Source organism: Netta rufina (genome assembly GCF_964035555.1).
Source record: "Netta rufina genome assembly, chromosome: 3".
Taxonomy (NCBI): Eukaryota; Metazoa; Chordata; class Aves; order Anseriformes; family Anatidae; genus Netta; species Netta rufina.
The window spans coordinates 73668599-73690086 of record NC_140125.1 but is presented as its reverse complement, the minus strand read 5'-3'; the positions used below and the strand labels follow the sequence as shown (position 1 = coordinate 73690086).

The window sequence follows — 21488 nt, the reverse complement described above, 5'->3', positions numbered from 1 at the left end:
TGGAAAGCTGACCAGTGAAAGGGATCTGGGGATATTGGCTGACAGCCAGCTGAATATGAGCCAGCGAAGTGCTCAGGTGGTCAAGAGGGCCAACAGCATGCTGGCTTGTATTAGAAATAGTGTGGCCATCATGACTAGGGAAGTGGTTGTCCCTCTGTACTCAGCTCTGGTGAGGCTGCAACTCGAGTGCTGTGTTCAGTTTTGGGCCCCTCACTACAAGAAGGACACTGAGGTGCTTGAGTGTGTCCAGAGAAGGGCGATGAAGCTGGTGAAGGGTTGAGATAACAAGTCTTACGAGGAGTGGCTGAGGGAGCTGGGGTTCTTTGGCTTGGAGAACAGGAGGCTCAGTGGAGATTTTGTCGCACTCAATTACCTTAGAGGAGGCTACAGCAAGGTGAGGATTGGGCTCATCTCTCAAGCACCAAATGATAAGATGAGGGGAAATGGCCACAGGTTGTGCCAGGGGAGGTGTAAGTTGGATATTAGGAGAAATTTCTTTACCAAAAGGGTTGTGTGACGTTCGAGCAGGCTGCCCAGGGAAGTGGTGGAGTCGTCATCCCTGGAGGTCTTCATGGAACATCTAGATGTAGAAATTCATAGCATGGTTTAGTGGTGGACTTGTCAGTACTAGGTTAAAGGTTGGACTGGATGATCTTAGAGGTCTTTTCCAACCTGAATGATTCTATTAACTTTTCTTAAGTTGGCTACCTAAAATATTTAAGCACCACCCGTTTATATCCTGCCACGAACTACTTTTTGGTTTACGTTAATGAGTACGAGTAATACCTATCATATTTGTTCATAAAAGCATGTGTTAACGTAATTGTATTTTGATGCATTTCTATTTAGTAGTAAAATAAAAAATAAAAATACTAGCAATATACTAAGGAAATAAACTTCTGGAATCTGAAAGTCTAAATATTGTGAAATACGTATGCCTAGTGTATCTCCTTCTTCCCTCCCCCTAATTTCTTTTGCACTTCTCCAAAGTGGAAGCAAAGAAATTACTTGTTCTTTCCATAAATTATTTTGGCTTGATTGCCAACATCTTTTTTTCTTCGGTTTTCTTTCAGGAGTCAAGATGCAGTTTTGGGACAGAAAGATTAACATTTTACTAGTTACTGTGCAGCTTTTAACTTTAATGACCTGTTGCCATTTCTATAAACACTTCAAATCACTCTATCAAATATGCTCTGTACAAATGCTCGTCTTCAACTTACCTTGGTTATTTTTACTTTGACGGCTGAGAGATGCCGTAAATATTATGCAAGCCTTACATTAATATTCATGAATTTGACAGAGTGTTGTTGATCAATCATACATCGACGTTGTAAATACAGTGAGAAACCGGGGCAGACAGATAAACCCATTATTACTCCAAAGAGATTTCTCCCCTGCTCTGCTGCAACTTGATTATCAGACACATGGGATCTCTAAACTGGAGAGCCTCTTCATTTGAGTCTTGCAGGTCAGAACAGAAGCATGTTTTCTTGGTGGAGACAACTTTATTGTGAGTACAAGTGAGAATATGCGCTGGAAGCCTCTTAGCTGCTCTACCTGCCTGTGGGCACGCTTTTACCAGTGGCATCCTGTGGTAAATAAGAGATACCTTTATTCCTGCATGAAAAGAAGCAGGCTGTTGAGTGCTTGCTGCAAGATACCACAGGATAAGAGTGTGCCCATGGCAGCTCCCCACACGTTAGCTGAGGTGCTGACAGCTCACGCTTTCACTTAGCCCAGATAATTTCTTCATCTAGGTGCATGAATTTCCAAGGCTATTCCAAACGGGTCATTTTGCACCCAAAAACGCCTGTGGAAAAGATTAACAATGTAACTGTGACTATTTAACAGATATATATGTGAACCATTTTAAAGGGATTTAACCTCATTGATGCTGTTGAAACGTACAAAGACTGCTGCATTTTGGTTGTTCTACCAAAGGTATGAGTGAACAGTGCCTTTCCTACAAGGCACTAGAGTGCCCTGTGAGCTGTTCGTGTTCAGCATTCATAGATTCAAGAACAGGAGATCTAAGCTCTTGTGCAAACACAGTCTCATTTTTCAGTTCCAGTTGTTAGTAAGAGATGCATGGGATAGAAAGGAAGGAGCAGCGTTCACAACTTTCAAATGGTAATACCGTGTGCATACGAAAATGGTGTATGAAAAGTCTTTATTTTGAAATCTTGGAGACCCATGTTTGAAACGAATGGCTGCAAAATAGTCTAAAGAAAAACAGCTTCTGAGTGAGAAAATATTACAGAAAAGGTGGGGTGTTTTTCTGAGTTAAAACCTGGGAGCTGTAGAAGCAGTTATGGGTAGGGAAACGTACTTTTCGTGCCCAAGATGCCGGCGTACGTCCTGGCATTACAGCTTGCCTTGGACTGTGACTGTTGGTACTGAAACACAAGTTACCAATGCCATTCTACAAAGTGAGAACTGTTTTATATTAAAAAAAGATATTGAAAATCAACATTTATCAAGCTGCATAAGTACTATGGTAACTGAGAGACCAAAATATTTCTTCTTTCCTAGATAAGAAAACTCAGCTATCTTGGGCTATACATATGGCAGCCAAGTAACTGTAGTAAATGCTTGATTTTTTTTTTTTTAAAGATAATTTGTGGTCTCCATTACTTTCTAAATTGACTTACCAAATCTTAACTTCAAATAGCTGTGTTTTTTTCTGAACCAAGTTCGGGTTTTCGATCTCTGTATTCTGAGCCATTTTTTCCCTCCTGCTCATATCCCTTTCTCCACCTCCACCAGCTCAGCCAGTGGTTGCAGACACGATCCTTCATTCCCTTTGTCTTTCCCTTGCTCCTGCCAACTCTGCTGTTTTCCCAGACTGTTTTAGCTTGAGAGAACCTCTCAAGATTGGGGTTGGAACTAGGTCATCTTTAAGCAGCCCAAATTTACCAGGTACTTTTTAAACCCCGTAGCTGCTTGTTCCAGTGGAGGCACAGCTTCTGAGGGAAACTAGGAGAAGCAGTGTTCTCCAGCTTGGTGATACTAGACTGGATTTGAAGTATCACTGTTGCTAAAGAACATGGCCATTGGTGCTATTCTTAAAACTAAGAGCCTGAATGGGCCTGAGGATCCCCCAAAAGTCAGGAAACTTGAGGAGTAAAGGAATAGTTTCAGTGTAAACTGACAGAGAGATGTAGAGAGATTTAATCTGATTGTTAGTCTGAGCCCTTGCTCTCCGGTGGACTATTAAATCCTAACTGGTGTTGCTGTAGGTGTCAGGGCTTGTATTAGGGTGATAGCATTTCTTCTGAAGCCTGGGCACTGATCTGCTGGGTGGTCCATGATGAGAAACCCCTCCAGATACTGGAAGGCAAGCGCTTGCTTCAAGAAGATCCTCAGAGAAAGACTGCAGGAAGATTGGGGATACATTGCAAATTGCTGGTCTAAATTATTTCTACATGAAGGAGAAGTTGATTGTACAGTAAAACAGACATCTACATCGATCACCTCTGTAAGGATTAGATTTCCTAGTCTTCATACTCACCATGAAAAAAGGGAAGGGGAGACGGATCCTTATCTTTTTTTCCTGGAGATTATGAGTGTAGGAAGACAGCATATATGAAAAGTGGTTAAATAATCTACTGTAATACTGCAGAATAGTGTATGTAGTAAACTGACAAGAGTTAATTTAACAATATGAAATATTAGACATAAATATTTGATTTTTTCAAAACTTATTTTTTCAAAATCTTGCTGAAACTTTCTACCCTAAAATAAAAGAAAATAATTCTGTAGTTGTATCCCCCAAGCTATATTCCTATGTCCATGTGCAAACAAAAAGGGACACTTAAAACCCACTCAAGATGGAAGCAACCTCTCTAAATAACTGTGCTACCTTCTTATTCTTTTTCTCCTTTGAAATTTCCATGATAGGACTTTTAATATTTCAACCTAATTCAATCAATCTAAGCTATCCAAGCAGAATCGTATTTGTAATGAAAATGGGTTACATTTCTATCTGTTTATTTACTGCGCTCCGCAAAGCTTTGTTAATTCTTTGCCTCTACCAGGGTCCCGGGGGAACGGAGGTATTGGAGTTTTACTGCCGAAGATACTTTGTGAAATGCAATTACCAAAATGTTTTATGGCCGTGTCAGTAGTCTCATTGTCAGTTGTTTGTACGGTGACTGGAGAGCAGCTTCGTCTGTCTGTCTCAATAACCCTACTGAAATGGGAGGAGTAGTCAGCGTGTCGTGTAAAACAAATACCGGAATTTGACAATAGGGGAGTTCAGTGCTGTAGCTGGAAGAGTTATCAGACGTAGCACTTATGGCCTGTAATCTTTAGGATATTGTAGCAGAAACAAAGTCATGCAAACAAAGAGCCCCAGCAGCAGGGAGACAGGTATAAAGCACCCTATGTCCTTTGCTTCTCATTTCAAGCTTAGTGCCAATTGTAAGCTTTCTAACGTTGGCATTCGAGCAGAGCTGGGTCTCAGGTTTTGCTTTTAAAAGGGTAAAGAAGTTTGTAGTGTCCCACGCGTGCAAATGCCTTCTCAGTTTGCTTGCCTTCAGGTAGCTATTCCAAGTGAAGCCCGTGGTGAAGGATGCCCAACAAGGCCTTCGTGTGGAAAATCCCAGGAGCCATGTGAATCCAGCGTGTTATTTAAACGTTTGCTTTATGACATTTCAGTTTTCGTTGATGATTTATGATGGTATTTTTCTTCGTTTCCATCTGGCTCTCCCCTTCTTTGTCCTTCTCAAGGTTACACGTAACGTTTTCTCTTCAGGCGTGCTGCTGCGAAGCAGCAGAAGGCTCTGGATAATGTTGCATAGCAACATAAACTTTAATTTGTGTCAAATGTTTTGGCATTCTCCTGATGTGCATTTTTGTCATTCATTTTTTTCTTCTTTCTTCTCTTGAACTGCATTGTCATGGATCGGGTTGAAACCACGAGTGCATTGTGCAGATTATTTCAGTGGAAGCAGTGCCCAGTGTCCGGAGTTGTCTGGAGTTTTCAGTTCTGTCCTGCAGTAATTTAATGCACCATTAGCCATAAGAAACCTGCAAGAAATGGCGTATGAAAGGAAGATGGTTTCGTTTCTGAGCTATTATATATATTATATATAGCCCAACATTATATTCTCCTCTTGTGATTACTCCTATTTCATATAACACTTGTGTTGGCAACCTGCTCTCCAGTGACACAGCTGCAACTTCATTATCCATTGCTTAGCCAGGGGATAGAGTCTGGCTAATAGATTTCTGTGTCAACAATGACCAAACACCTTGAGTTTAGAAATAAAATGCTCTTTCTAGCAATTGCCTACAAAGCCATTGTTTCAAATCAATTTTGAAGCAGAGGATTCTTACAAGGAGCAGGAATATCTTGGCCATTTCTGGAGAGTGCCTGGGTAGTGCTGATGGAAGTGAATGTAAAGAATTACGGTCAGTTGAGGTATGTGCTTGAACAGCTCTCACGAGAACATCCAACCTATGAAAAATGAGGTAAAACTGAGAAATTAATACTTTACTTACCCACTGGTTTCATTATCATAAGGATGGATATTTATGAGTAAGTGAAGGCACAGCAACTTGAGTAGGACGGATTAGCTTGTATGAGTCTGTTATACATGATTTGGGTAAAAAGATGGGCAAGTCCTTCCTTCCCATGGTGAAATACGTTTGCCACTGAGCTCAGGCAGCAGCATGCGGCGTTTTGGTGGGGGCTGAACTGCCCGGTGGGAGGTGACAGAGAATCTCAAGAGGTATGCAGAGGACAGAGGGGGGACAGGCACAAATTGCAACAAGAGGCATTTTGATTAGGTGATGGGCATGTTTTTTTCATCGTGAGGGTGGTCGTGGATTGCCCAGAAGGGCTGAGAAAACTCCAGCCCTGGAGAACTGCAGCTGCCTTGGTTATGAGTCTGCAACCTGATGCAGCTTCAGAGCCAGCTGTAACTTTGAAGCTGGCCCTGCTTTGGGCAGGGTGGAGACCAGCTGACCTCCAAAGGTCCCCCCCCCTTGAAGTATTGTATGATTTTTAACCCATTCTCCAGATAAATATTCAAAGACCTAGGCTTGTTTAAATCGGTCCATGTTGAAGCCCACGTAGGCATCTTTGCTGTTGCTGTAGGCTAGATAATATCAAGTTTATTGCAGGGCCTCTTTAATATTTTTTCAGTTACTATTATTATTTTTAATATGTGCAGATCCGTGGTTGCACTGTGGGCATGGTTTTGGTGTTCCTGCTTTCCTTTGCTTTTGCATTCTTTGCATAGAGGAGTTCTGTAGGAATATATAAACATGAAAATATTTCTTTGATAGATAGGCTTTGATATGGAAACACTCTGTTTCCCCTCTCAACACGTAACGGATACGGGCAAGGAATGTGTTTAACCAAAATCTTTATCTAAGACATTCCAAAGAAATGTCTCAGATATCTTCTCCGCAGTTTGCTCCTCGCAGTACTTCGTTTCACTGGTAGTCCCGGAGCCCCAGATAAATTCTGCGCTCCTTGTTGCTATTGGAATTTCTGGTATCTGAAGCTAATGACTATTTTGACCATAGCAGTTCAGCAGCTAGGAAATAAAGAAGCCCCTACCATTCTCTGACACCATGGTTTGTGATGGAGCATTTAATTTCCATTGCTCAGAAAGATGCAAAAGGCTTTTTTTGCTCTCAAATAGTGGCACACGTTTCTATGTCTCTGTATACATTTCATATCAAAAATATTTTTATAAGAAGCAAGCGTGGAGACAAAAATAGTCTTAGCACATATTTATTACTATATTAATAAAAACGTTTGTATGCATCACTGCTGTGAGTGCATTCGAAAATGTTTTTGTTGTCACCGGTATCCCTCTGGTGATTATCAAGTATGCCAGTGAAGCATTTTAAAGGTAGAAATCTGGCAACACTTAGTTGTGAAGTTTTACGTGTCCACATTTGTTCGTATTTTCATTGTTATCGCATAGTGGCTCTTGGACTGTTTCTAAATTATTTTTTTTTAGTTTAGTTTTAAAAGCTTTCCGTGGTATTTTTTTTGGTTCCTGTGTTGTCATGTATTTACTTAATTTGTTTGCCTCTGTTTTCTTTTTCTCCTCTTTAGATTTAAACAAGTTTTGATTTCATTTAATGAGTGCTACTTCAAAACATTTTTGCAGTCCTTTTTCACTGTCTTTTTAGTCCATGTGCTGTAGTGATCCATTTTATATTTGGGCCTTGCTCAATTTGATAATACCTGTAGAAACATTATTGGTTGGGATGAAATGATATCTTGTTGGGATTTGTTAACGTTAGTGCTTTGCCAGGTAAAGAATTTCAGTGGTATAGAGAAATAGTGGAAAAAAACAGTATGAGTTACACATTTAGACAGATAATATAATGTTTTTTTTTGTGAAGTTAAGGCTAACTCAGCTGAAAAAATGAGTTGGGAGTGATGCTGTGTGATCAGAGCAGTGAGTCTGATAGGAGTTCACACTATGCAGGGGTCCTAAAGAGAAACAGATGTGAAGATCTGCTCCTCTTCGTGGTTCATTTCTGTCTACTGCTTTGGTATCAGAAAAATGTTGACCAAATGGTTTTCTGAAAAAGGAGAGGGAAGTGATGATAACACATTTTCTTTATGTATTTCAGTATGTGGAAGAAAATGAAATGGAAGTGATAATGGTTAGGAGTTTTGCGGTACATGGTAAAATCTTTAAAGAAAGATTTTTTTTTCAAATCCTACAATCAATTGCTATCAAAAGCAGTAGTAGCAGTAAGCAATATTTATCTGAAGAGAATGTCTGGCTTTGAATAGCATTGGGTGAAAACAGAAACGTGCCTACGTTTCCTTGCAGATGAGAAGAGCAAAAGCCCTTTTTTTTTTTGCAAATTTATGTGAAAACTCTGCAGCTCCCTCTGCATTTTGAACTTTATGGCTCAGTGGTCTTCCGAGCAGTGCCCATGCTGTGGAACGGTGTCATCTTCTTTGGGAACATTTCTACATTTCTTCTCTAATTTTTTTGCTAGTGAATTGAAAGTGCATCTATGTGTGACACTGTGCTGTCTGCAATTTTTTAAATGATTAAGACTTGGACCTTATCACAAGCCAGTTTTCTTTAATTGTGGGGAGAGCTTTTATTTAGAAGACTTGCAATATCTCTTACAATGGAAGCCTCCTAATTTCAGCTCGTTCTTTGTCCAGTGATACATTCCAAAAGGGAAACACATTTGTTTGGATATAAACAATACAGAATGGTGTATGGAAAGTGGCATGTCCCTGCGGAGGTTTTCTCATAGGAATGCAATTCTGCACCAAATCTCTTAAGAATTGTGTCACCACTGCACTCAAGGAGATAACAACAATAACCATTAAAACCGAAGCGTTGCCATCTATTGTTCAGCTGTTGTTCCTGTTTTGACCCATTACTCTTTCAAGACGAGATGGCTTCTTTTCCTTCACCTTTCTTCTAGTCCCCTGCCTAAATGTTTAAATGGGGAGCCCATTGATTCACATGATCTGGATGTCAATGAGGATTCATTTCTTGTATTATTTATAAAAACATGCCTGTTAGCACAACGCTGTCAGTCCTCTCCCACCAAGCTCCTCTAATTGCTTTATTCCCACTGTCCCCGTGATGCAGAGAAGTAAATACCAGTATCTATTCTCAGTGCTTCTACAGGACCCATTAAATCATAGTCATCTACATCCACTTTTTTTTGCAGATATTTCAGGTTTTTGCTCTGGTTGCTGTTGACCTTGCTCCTTTTTTCGTGTGCTCTGTAGACAGTCAGACCTCAACCGCGTTTCTCTGCAGGGATTAGCCTGTTCATTTTTATAGCTGATCTTACACGTGAGACCCCGAACCCGTACTGTTTCGGTAGTTTCTATAGCAACTGAAGATGTGGAAATGCAGCAGTATCACTTCGCTTCGCAGCTGGGGTTTTTGTGTTCCCAGCAAGAGGGGAGTTTTAGGAAAATAGGGGGTGTTTTAATTGGGACGTAACTGGTTCAGAAGGGGAGTCGTTGTTGGATTACCTCACCTTCGACAGAGGAGTTAGTTAAGGATTTTAAGTAGGGTGTCTCAAACTTTTTTGAGACGTGATTTACTCTTGGGTGTCAATTTGGATCTTATAGCTGCTTGGGCCTTTTTCCACCTAAAGTGAAGTTTTCATCATCACATGGGTAACAGTGAGGTTTGTTTCTGTAACTTGAAGTGTGCTTATGACCTTCACGTACTCAGAACGTACCTGAGGCATGGAGCCAGTTCATTTCTCTGATTTTTGCAGTTGTCCAGTAACTATATTAGAGACTGTAATAGGCTCTTTAATAGGCTCTTCAGTGACTATCTCTGAGGAAAATGTTTTGTCACTTACAACTCCTACATACCCAGAGGTGAGACCAACACTCTTGGTTCTCCAAAAAGCAGAAGTTGTTCACGTTCCCTTCAGCAGTTCTCTCTCCTACCTCATGACAGCAATGAGGTTCTCTGATACCAAATTAAAACCCATGAAATGACACAGTTTTGTCCCCGTTCCTGAGCACCTGAAGGTCTGCCACCCTGCCTTGGTGTTGCCAGCGAAGCCAAGGCCTGAGGTCCTCGTGGTGTAGCCTGCATGTCGTGAAGACACCGGGGAGGTGTGCGTGTGGGGTTACTGCTTGGTATTTGAGCCATCATTATACAAAAACAACCACAAAATGCACAGCCTATGCTTTGAGCTCCTTTGAAGTGGTTTATTTCGGCTAAATAAAACTCTGTGGGCACAGGAACTGGCTATCTCGTGTCTCATCTCAGGAAGGCGTGTCCTACCTATCGGGGCAGCGCTCCTCTTCATGTGGCTCGGTGTTCCTGCAGTTCAAATGCTTTTCTAACCAGAATGGCCATGATTACCACGAGGAACTTCCAAAGTTATAATCTATTAGTGGCTGATAAGAAAAAAAAAAAGAAAAGGTTGATGTACTATGTGGGAAATAAGAAGCAGGTTTGGATGTGTCCTCCTGGCTTAAGGCCTCTCAGCTGCCATGACAGGAGCTGTTGCGAGACAGCGGCCTACAGGCCAGTTTTAGATTTTAAGTTTTATCTTAGCACAACTCCTGGTGTTATACAGTTTATTTCTCCCAACAAAATTCTTTGATAGAAAAAAATCATTAGAAATTAGTGCAATAACCACTTTCTTATCAGCTCTGTTTATTTGAAAAATAAATCCATTTTGTAGTTCCTAGAATCCAACCCTGAATCTGAAGGTCTCTACAAGTGGTTTTAACTTCTACTCAAGTCTCAAACAAGGGTGCTGGGTAGGAGTTTAGGGAAGAATTTTGATGAGGGAACTGAAATTTTGCTGCCTTGGTTGGGACAATTAGAGCTGTGTGATTCCTAACAGAGATCATGTCTTACAAACCTGTGTACTTCCACTGCTGCAGAATGGGATTGCTCTGCTCTCCAGAAGATTGAATCTAGCGTAATACATAAATATAAAAACCGAGTTTGACCAGTTGCCTTGAAGTGCTTTATTTCATTATCTTTAAATATTGCTGACAGCAAGAATCATCTTTATGTTCCCCAGGTCTGCTGGTGACAGATGACTCAAGATAAGTTAGCAGAAAAGCCCTTCCTTTTTTAAATTTTTATTATTGATTTACCAATATTAACCTATTTCTAAGTGATCAGTGATCCATCAGGGTTAATCAACTCAAGGAAAGGAGTGTCTAATGAGTAAACTTCTAGTAGTTAATTTGAAGAGTGTTAACTTACAGGTAATTAAAATACCTGTTGCATTCTCCAAGAAGGGAGTGCATTTTCCCTCAGGAAATTATCCTGAGATTTAAAAAGCAAACAAACAAAACAAAACAAAGCAGCAGGTAGTGTTCATTTTTAAAGTGAGGAGGAGGGCTGAGGCATCTGGAGCAGGGTTAGAAGGAGAGGGAAAAGAGAAACCATGGTTGGAGCCAGGGAAGAGGCTCCAACCCTGGCACCGGGCAGGGGTGGGAAGGGGGAACAACTTCACGGGGCCAGATAGTTAGGAGAAAGAATAACTGAAGCAGAAGTGCTGAAGTAGTGCTATCTTTGCTTTTGTGGGGGCAAAAGGAGCTTTTTTGTTGTTGTTGTTTTAAAAAAATCATAATAAATGTAATAACTTGCTGCATGCAATTTTGAGCCAAACTAGCAATCCTAGTTTGACTGCTTTATTTCAGGTAAATGATGGCAAACATTAGGAATTGAGAAGTGAGGTCGGATTCTGATGTCTCTTTCTGATCCTTGAACAAATCCTGTTTGAGCAGACCTCTTTGGGCACTAGAGACTGTAGATTGTGTATTAAAATATAATTAATGGTTGTATGAAAACCTTCCAAAAGTTCTGCTTTGAAAGTTTGTGTATCTCTTCATTCAAACCACTTAATGTTTTCAATCTTGTTCACTTTTTTACAGCTGTTAGCACAATAGGGCAAAAGCTTCCAAGGAATGCCTGTTGATGTTTGAGGGAATCTAGATCCTAAATGCAGAACAAATGCTGTGATGCCTTGTGCAGATTTTATGTGGTGTTCACAAACAGCTTGTTGGGAACAACGGTAGATTGCACAAAATGCCCGTAAAGATTTTGTTCTACCTGTAAATATTTCTGTCTACAGTGCAAAAAAGCTCCTGGATGTAGCTGTGTTATATTCTTGTTTTAAGTGAATTCTCATTTCAGAATCTCTCAAATTATCTCTCTAAATTCACATGAAATCAACTTTGTGGAAAAAAAAAATGGTTTTGCCAAGGTCATTTTCTAGCATTCATACATTTCAAGCATACTAAGATTTGGCATAATTTTCAATAAGCTATACTGGCAGAAGTAATTCCTCCTGGATTATGGATGTATAGGATAAACATTACCTGGTATAAAATTGTCCTGTAGAATAAAGTCTCACAAATGAACCTGACCATTCGGGTAAAAATGGGAGTGAAAATTTAAATAAAGATTGCAATTCTTGCTGTGAAACGTTGAAGTACTTCACAGTTTTTCTAATTGTGAAATTGGTAGCTAGGAATATAAACCAAATGTCAGCAAAACTGATGTGTAGTAATTTTAGACATCTAAAAGTACTTAGAGAAATGTTTATTTTTCACTTACGCACATGCTTATTTCTGTAAAATAAATACACGTGTTGTTGTTATTCCTAAAGGTAATCATCAAAAGTTGGTCAACTAAATATTCTGCTTTTGGTTTTCCAGAAACCAGCAAACATTCTGGTAATGGGTGAAGGTCCTGAAAGAGGAAGAGTCAAAATAGGTAAACATCCTGAGAAAGTTTCATTGCACAGCTAAGATTAGTTACTATAGGATTGCTATTTATATATTGTGTTTGTCCTGAACTATTTTTATATAAACATCATGCATATGTTTGCAGAGGTCCAGAGATTTGCTGTGGAAAAGGTTATTGGGTATCAAGGTAGAAAACCACAGTAATTGTGATGGATTTTATCCAAAATCTAATTACCTGTGCAGAACTTAAGCCTTAGTCATATGGATATAAACTTTTTTTTTTTTTAATAAAGCATGTGGCAATCATCAAGAAAGTAGTAATATACTGGAACCTCTTTTCTATGCATTTACTTCTGTCATATTTCAAAATGTTCAGTTAACCATTTTGTATTCATATACTTGTATTAGGATAGGTAACTGCAAGAAAAACATACATGGCATTTCATAACTTTGGAAGCAGAAAGATAGAGGTGAAGTTTGGGTAAAAGATAAGTTTCAGATTTGGATAAAATGTGTGTTTTTGAATACACACACACATTCTGTATTTTCCCTTCTAGCATTTCTTAATGTTACTTACAAGGATGTTTCTAGAGAGAATTTTTGGTTTATATAAAATCCCTGCAAACATTTCAAATATCTCTCTGTAGCTGTGTACACTAGCTAATTTCATTGATTTCTGTTTATTCTGATTCTCTGAAAGGGAAAATATTTTTTTCCTCATCTTGCAGGCGGTCCATCCAGATCAAAGATGAGGCAAAACAATCTATGCTGTAGTTATTTTGTTTTTGCACTTTAGATCAGCACGTAGCAGTCACAAGGCATATCATTTCAGAATAGCTTTGTATGTATGAAAGAGAAAAGGCACGCTGGATTTAGAGACCTGATCCTATTGAATTTAGTTAGGCAGGTTTCTATTTCAGTTCTATTTAAATAAATGGGCATCTGTGTTATGAATAGTTTTAACAGTGCCATGGTGGAAGCACTTAAAAGTTAAATGTTTTCCTTCATAGTCTTATAAAGGAAGTAAATGGAATTTAGCTTGAGATAAATTTGGCCCAGTATTGTTATGAGTAATGTGTTGGTTACTTAGAAACTTCAATTTGTATGTTCTAATGTTTTGGAGCTTTTTTTTTTTCTTCAAATAGTCTTTTTGCAATATTGTTAAATTCTGACTTGCTATTTATATAAAAATTGTAAATGTTCTGTTTTTGTTTTGCATTTTCCAGCTGACATGGGTTTTGCCAGATTGTTCAACTCACCTTTGAAGCCATTGGCAGACTTGGATCCAGTTGTGGTGACATTCTGGTACAGAGCTCCAGAGCTGCTGCTTGGGGCCAGACATTACACAAAGGCTATTGGTAAGTTCTGGTGTAAGAATGAGGCTTACCTGTTAAATTTTTATTGGAAGGTGGCCTTATAGTAGATATGATGATCAGCTGACCAACTAATTTTTTTTTTTTTTTCCCTGATGTAGCAGTAGATATAGAGTGGTTAGATCCAATTTATAGTGGATAGATCCAATCTACAAAAAATTAACCCAGATCAAAAATTTTTGAAAAGTCAGTGCTTTTATTTTTTCAATATGAGTTAAGATTAATGATACATATTGTAAACGTATTTTGTTCTTCATTTTTTTTATTAAAATATTCTTTGGATTGGTCTATATGGTTTTCTGTTATGGACTTGAACAGTCTTCTAAAATCTTCAAAAGGGAAAGAGTTCGGCTCTTTAAATGGTTTTCATCTAGAGTGCTACATATCCAGATGCTTCAGTGAAGTGGATGGCTTCATAAAGGGAAGGGCAGTCTCCTGCAATGTGTGCAGTCTGCAGATCACTCATTCCTGAGGTCTTCTGAAGCTCCATGTTTAGGAAATGCTGGTAGCTAGGTTCCCATCTTTCTCCCTACTTCGTAGGTTCCAGAAGCACAATCAGCCTTAGTGTCCAAATATTCAGAGAATAAAAACACTGAGATGCACAGGAGGTATCCTGTTTGTGCAGGTGAGTGTATCAGAAGAGAACTGCTAAGGAAGCAGTGTCCCTCTGTTGAAAGAAATCATTCCTGTTTGTACAGGGTCACTAGCATCACCCTGCAGCCAGGGTCCTGGGTGTCACCACTCTGTCACCACACTCTGGGGCTCTGCCTTTGTTGAGGCCTTTGATTTCCCAGTGTATCTTCTCCAGTGGGTGCTGGAAATGGAGCCTTGCAGTGTGTCCCCCTGCTCCTTCCTGAGCGTTGCACAATCCCTCGTTGTCTGGAGCAGATTTTTAGGGCCTGCTTTGCGTCTGCCACCATGCAGACCAGCCAGCTGACCTCTAAAGTCTGTTTGATGCACCTTGTATTGGGTGAAAACAGTTACTAAGAGCGTTTAAAGAAAATATCATTAGAATTACTTTAATGCTTATAAATTAATGAGATACTTTAACTGCCCTGCCCCTGTTGATCTTGTGAAACATTGATGTGAGCTGGTTACTGGCTGATCTGTGTGCACGATAGTGATGAGTTACCTTACCTGGCAGTTACCCATTTTTGATAGGTAGTGTATTGTTTGCAGGTTTGGTGAGTAACATTATCTGAGGATCTCTGTTTGAAGAATGAATTAGTATAATGCCATTATCTTGTTGTTGTTTATTATTATTATGTCTTAAGTTGCTTGGTTCTTGTCCTGAGGGATTTGCAGTCTATACTATAACACAGACCGGAGTCCCTGTGAAATTTTGGAGGTTAATGCTACTTCAGAGTGTTTTTTCTTAGCAGTTTCTTATTTCTAAGGCTTGTATTTCTTGTAGCAGACCCACACCCGTGAATCTCCAAGAGGGGTGTGAATGGGTAATACACAGCATGCAGTGTGGTATTGAGGGCATTCAAAATGGCTTGGGTAGCAAAGTAAAAAAATATGGAAATGGAAATGAGGAGAGCTGCAAGGTAAGGTTTGTGTGTTGAATAGAAGATGAGAAGAGTATATGACAAAAGAGAATAAGAAAAAAAGATGAATAGGGGCTATCTGTCTGCAGCTTTAAGTAAAGGGGAGAAGTTAGTAACAAAATGACAGCAGTGATGTTAACGCGCTTAATGAGTCTAGACTTGTATTTTGCTTCTGGCATTATGTGTACTTATAAAATGCAGACTTAATAAGCTAATCACACTAGTGAGAGTTGCAGTTTAACGTGAAGGTTTTTGGCAGAGGATGCAATTCTTAAAGCTCTCTTAAATCTCCATGCAAGAAATACAATTTTAACATCTCTTAAAATTTACATGATCCTCAGGAGCTCTAATGTATCACTTTGCGTAATTGTTCATAAATTATATAAGACTAATTTAACTGCTGTTCAGTTTAACATACTCATTTAAAAGAAATGTGATTTGATACAGCAACTTACGAAAAGGTAAATGGCAGGATACTCGGCATCATTTATTTTACATAGCTGTTTTCATATGCCTTATGTATAGTACCAAAAATTGTATAAATATAATAAATATCAATAAAATCAGGCTAAAAGCACGGTCATATCTACTTTGGTCTATTCTTTTCCAGTGTTGTCACTGTGAGAAATGCTTTTGTTTGAATTTACAAGGAATGCATTGTCATCGGTTCTCTACGGCAAAACACTGAACATTGTCCCGCACAGTTGCTACACAATTCAGACGTTTGCATGATTTTTACTGGCTTTTAGTTTTATTTTTTTTTTGGTGTATTTTCTATAGTCTTTATCTCATACTCCTCTTTATTGTAGCTTCACATATAGCGTGCATACCAGCGGGTGTGCTTCTGAAATTATTGGTATTCATAATATCCTGGACACTGCCAGCTATAGTGTCCAGTTTGTTTCTATTCTTGTATGAAAGCCTTTGTATATGCTTGCTTGCATCTAAATAATTATTGTACGTGATCAAAGAATGAAAACAATTTGACTTTGGTTGTGTTTTATGGACCTGATGTCAGTTACGTTTTGTGGATTTAACTCTGGGGAAAAATTGGACTCAATACAGTCTGTATAGAAATAATTAGGTATTACGCAAAATTAAGTGGTAGGGTTTTTACTGACATTTTTCCCTTTATTTAGCATGTCCCTTCATCCTCATGAAATATTGTACTTTTCCTGTTCAGCAAGCAAATAAATGAAGTTGTTCTTAACAAGTATAACATCATATTTTGAGGAGGGAGACCCAGGAGTCAGGAAAGTACTGTTGCTAAAAACAGAAATATCTTCCACTTCCTGCATGTTAAAAGGATAGTACAAAGTCTATGTTAGTTTCATGGGGAATAATACGAGTTTCCTGAACTGTGAACATTTATAATCTAAGCCCTACTTGTTAATAAAGTTTCCTCTATAATCTGCTACCATAGTTACAAGCAACTAATTTACCAGAGGTATGCAAACTGGGAGAAATGGTGTTGTAGAAGTCAAGGTTCACTTTCTATTCTATTACCACAATATAAATGTGTACGAAATTTATTGTAGCCTGTGGAAGCCTTGGTTTGAATTTCCAGCATTCAAAAAGCACCATCATTCAAAAGCAGAATCTGTTCCCATATGTTCATTAGATCCTACTGCTCCGTACAATATGCAGAGAAAAGCAACTTGAACAAACTTCAGGTGAAAGCACATGACCTGGAAAATATAAAATGCTTGTGATCATGGGAAAATATAAACTGCTTGTGATCATGGAAACATTAATAAAATTACTGAACTCTCAAAAATTCTGCAGTACAGCAGAAAATGTTGTTATGTTGAAAAATACTAAAGAAAAAAGGTTGAAGCTTCACGGTTCAATACTCCTTTCATTGATGGGCAAAGACTTCTGCAATACGATTTTAAGGAAAAATAAAGGAAATGATTGATGCAAAATGAAGGAGAGAGTAAACTGGCTGTCAGGTTGAAAAGTGACATTAGTCAGAGTTTTTGCATTCTGGGCATATCAAAATAGGCAAGAAAATGACTTCGCAAGTAAAATAAGTAAGGACTTTTCTATCATAAGCTTTTAAGAAAGCATATAAGTCTCTACTGTGATTCATTCTGGGACATCTTATAGCATTATACCAAGCAAAGAGCACGGTTAGGGCTTGTTTTTATCAAGTTGCAGCTTGTATAGTTAGCAGTGCTATCAGGTAACATCATCTTACCTTTCCTTATCACTTGCCCTAATTAATGAATTAGTATATTTGATGAATGGTATCGACTTACAGAATTTTAGATAGTTTGGATTTTGTTGTCAAAAAAGTTCTTCAGCGTGATCCCTCAACCACCCCTTTGGTAAGACTAAAACACTGTCCTGCCCCAGAGAAGGATGGGGTTGTTTATTATGAAAAACCAACCTGAGAACCCGAGGTATCTCTTCAGCTTAGTTCCCTTTCCTCACTTGTCTAGATTGTAAGTCAGCAGGGCCATGTGGCAACTGTGTTTTCCAGCCCAAGCAAGATTTGCATATAGAAAAGCTGTAATGTAAAGCTTGGGCTGCACGCTGTCACCTTGTTCTGTTTCCAGACTGACATCTGGATATGGAAGCTGGAAATGTGGGAAAGGTAGAAGCGGGTGTCTGAATGCCTCAATCATCAGAATGAGCCCTATCTGGGAAATCTTGGTGAACCAGAAACGACAAATGGGGCCAACCAGAAGACTGAGGAGTCTTTAGGAAGAAAAAGATTGCAGGAGGGGGGTTCCCCACCTTTGGTCTGTGGGCCATAGGAGTATGGGGAGTGCTTTTAAATGTCCCTGAGGTCATTTAGAAGGGCAAATCCATAGCCAGTTCTGTTTGCTGCAGAGGGATCTGCATCCTTGTTTGTTAAAGACTTTCATTTTGGGGGAAAAGGGGTTGTTGGAAAACTAGAAAAGAAAAAGAGAAGTTTAGAAAATACTCGATTTACGTGCTCTGAAAAGAAAAACTCAGGATACACTAGGAAAGGGAGCCTTGTTCATGCCCTAGGCAACGTTATACGACATGGGAAGTAATTGGATTCAGATGATATTTTGTGGTAAACTTATTTTGGCATGCGGTAAACTTTCTTCATTTTGATTATCACCGTTGTTCTCATTCTTTTTTCTGAGAGGCAAAACATTTGAATACCGAAGATTAATTGTTGCTCTCTTATCTAGTTATTGCAGGTACTAGATGATTTACTGCTGGTTCTTTCCTCTTGCTTGACAGTGATCTCTAAAATAGTATACACTTTGTCAAAAAAAAAATTAAAAAAATAAAAAAATCATTTACTATCCTCCACAATCTTACCATAGCCATCACCTAAAAAAGTGAAGCTTTGTATAGGGTCATTAGGTTATTTGAGTAAAACATTTGAAAGCTACATTAATTAGTATTTTATGAAACTTGAGATGCTGACAGCATCCTAAGGGATATCATCCACAGGTTTGATATACAGCTCAACACGTTTCAACTGTTTTGAGATCCAGCATACAAGTTCTTCTAACTGCTCTGTTGCTCTCATGTGTATTATATATTCTCAAAGATACTGATGTTTAGAAATAAGCTGGTAAAGCCTGTGGCAGTTGTCAACTCCGAAGAGCCTGGGATATGTGTTCAAGTGTCCACTTGCTTAAGAATTAGGAGAATGAGAACTGACTCTCAGTGCAGTGGGTCAGACCGGTCTCTGATGTAAATCCAGGGGACGTTCTCTAATGTGGGGCAGACAGAAGGTTTGTCTTGTGGGACAAAAAGCTGGGTCTCAGGGGACATGGATTTAAATACAAATTCAGTCCCAAGTGTTGTGTGTAGGTCACGCCATGTCATTTAATCCATCCGCCGTGCTGCTCCATTATCTATAAAACGGGGATGCTACTTCATGGTAGCTTCCTGAAGATAGAACCAGTTAATGATAATAGGGAGCTCCTATAAAAGTGTTATCAATTTTTTGGTTGTTGTTAACTTTGTAAATTTTTTGTAAAAATTTGCCTGAGAAACTGGGATGTTATTTAGCATCTGTTAAGAAATACACACATTATGGACTTATTAATAAAAAACAAGCAAAGAAATCCCACTGAATTGTCAGTCACACCTTGAATCTGCCAATTATTCTGATTTAGATTGCTCTATAAATTAATCTAAAAATTTCTACCTGTGGTCACCCTATACTTTTTTTATATGTTTATGATTCTCTCCTCTCCTTCAAAATGTTTGAAGGGAAAAAACAGATGCTTTAGGCTTTTTGTTCAATACTTTGGCAGATTTGCTATTGCATGGTGATTATTCTGACTTAACCGTATGTGGATTATTTTAGAGTAGGAGAAATAAAATAATAAAATAACAAATATTTAGAAGGCAGAATATCTTTTGTAGCGATAACTTTGTTGAGAAACCACTTTCAGCAAGAGATGCCTTCAAACATCCAGCTATGCTTAGCACTGTGTACATCAAAAATTGACATTTGTGGGCCAAAAAACCCTCCTTGCCCACAGCAATCTGCCCATTTCTTTTTCTTTCTAATTTCTTTTCCCCTCAGCCTGTCGGTTTCATGTTCTGCCCAGCTGTTAATAATCATGGGGCCTCAGGAGCAACCCTTCCCTTCCCTTCCCTTCCCTTCCCTTCCCTTCCCTTCCCTTCCCTTCCCTTCCCTTCCCTTCCCTTCCCTTCCCTTCCCTTCCCTTCCCTTCCCTTCCCTTCCCTTCCCTTCCCTTCCCTTCCCTTCCCTTCCCTTCCCTTCCCTTCCCTTCCCTTCCCTTCCCTTCCCTTCCCTTCCCTTCCCTTCCCTTCCCTTCCCTTCCCTTCCCTTCCCTTCCCTTCCCTTCCCTTCCCTTCCCTTCCCTTCCCTTCCCTTCCCTTCCCTTCCCTTCATTTTCACAGAATCACAGAATTTCTAGGTTGGAAGAGACCTCAAGATCATCGAGTCCAACCTCTGACCTAACACTAACAGCCCCCACTAAACCATATCCCTAAGCTCTACATCTAAATGTCTTTTAAAGACCTCCAGGGATGGTGACTCCACCACTTCCCTGGGCAGCCCGTTCCAGTGTCTAACAACCCTTTTTTGCCCACTTTCTCTTCATACTCAGTTTGTATGTGTCAGGATAAATTGTGATTCCTTGGAATGTACAGCGAGCACATTGTTCCTTTAATGTATATATGGACAGGGGAATGGGTTGGTGCAGGATCAAGCTTGCATCTTAGAAGAGATTGGCACTGCTTTTTTTTTTTCCCTTTCTTTACAAGACAGTGCACCAAAAGCTAATCTTATTTTCTTAAATTAAACACAAGGTTTTCATTTAAAGATCCAACAGGATGTCTGTTACAAAACCTGGTTCTGTAAACATTTTCCTCTAGCTAACTAATACAGTAGTGAAGGCTTTTAGTGTGCCCTATCTACTGCCAAATCCAGACAGTTCATTCACAACAGTTGGTTTTCAGACGTTCAATCTACCATCGTAACTAGGTGAATCCTTGCGGTGCGGGGGGATATTTTGGTAAATTCATCGGTTTGGTCTTCAGGCACAGCTATTGCAGCAACATGAACTGAAACTTGCAGCACGGCAGCGCTGATTCAGCAGAACGACTCGTTACCAGGACAGTTGGGATTGCTTCACAAGCAGACGCCTTGGCACTAGCTGTGACTGACAGCAGAATTGCATTTCACAGCCGTTCGCTTCGTTGCCTGGCCAATATAGGGGCTTATAATTATGTAGGAGTGATTCCCAGTGCCTTATTAGAAATAGCTGTGAGGTTGGGCTCCTTAGAAACAGAAGCGTTAAGGGATCATGAGGGGTTCTGTTGGGAAGGAAAAAGGGGCCTCTCCGGGCATCTAAGGGGCAAGACTCCTTCATGTGCAGTCCCTGTTGACTGAAATAAGGTAGGCATCAAAACCTTTAGTGATTCCCAAAAAAGACTGTCTTGCCTTGTGAATGGAAGAGGTCATGAAAATACTCTTCACACATGTTCCTTGTAATAACTCAGAGTACCGGATAGCAGGGCTTTTGCTCGTCTTATGTTAGCACTAGAAGATGTCGACATGCCTGACCTAGTAAAAATAGTCGTAATAGTTACTGACACAAACCAAATGAGAGGACACAACAGGCCATAAACTCCTTGTCCCTCTGCATTTTAGCATGGAGTTCACCTCCAAAGAGCCCCATTGTGAACAGAAAGCTGGTTTGTTAAGATACTCTGATACAGAATTCTGCATTTAATTAGGCATGAGGAAAAAAAAGAAGTGTATTTCCCTTTCAAAGAGCACGTACTGCTGTCTTGTCATCCACTGCAGTTCAGGAGAGCGCAGAAAACGGCAACAATCCTCTAATGTGCTATGCTATTTGTGCAGTAGAGATTGCACAGGATTGGAGACGTTACCTA

The 21488-nt window shown here is 39.4% G+C and overlaps 1 protein-coding gene across 1 annotated transcript in view; it reads left to right on the top strand.

Moving 5' to 3' along the window:
* Positions 1 to 21488, top strand: part of CDK19 (cyclin dependent kinase 19) — a 112094-nt gene that overhangs the window by 67555 nt on the left and 23051 nt on the right. Inside the window, exons 5-6 of the mRNA XM_084285399.1 lie at positions 12167 to 12224; positions 13423 to 13554. Coding sequence (XP_084141525.1) covers positions 12167 to 12224; positions 13423 to 13554 — 190 coding nt within the window. The remainder of the gene's footprint in view (positions 1 to 12166; positions 12225 to 13422; positions 13555 to 21488) is intronic.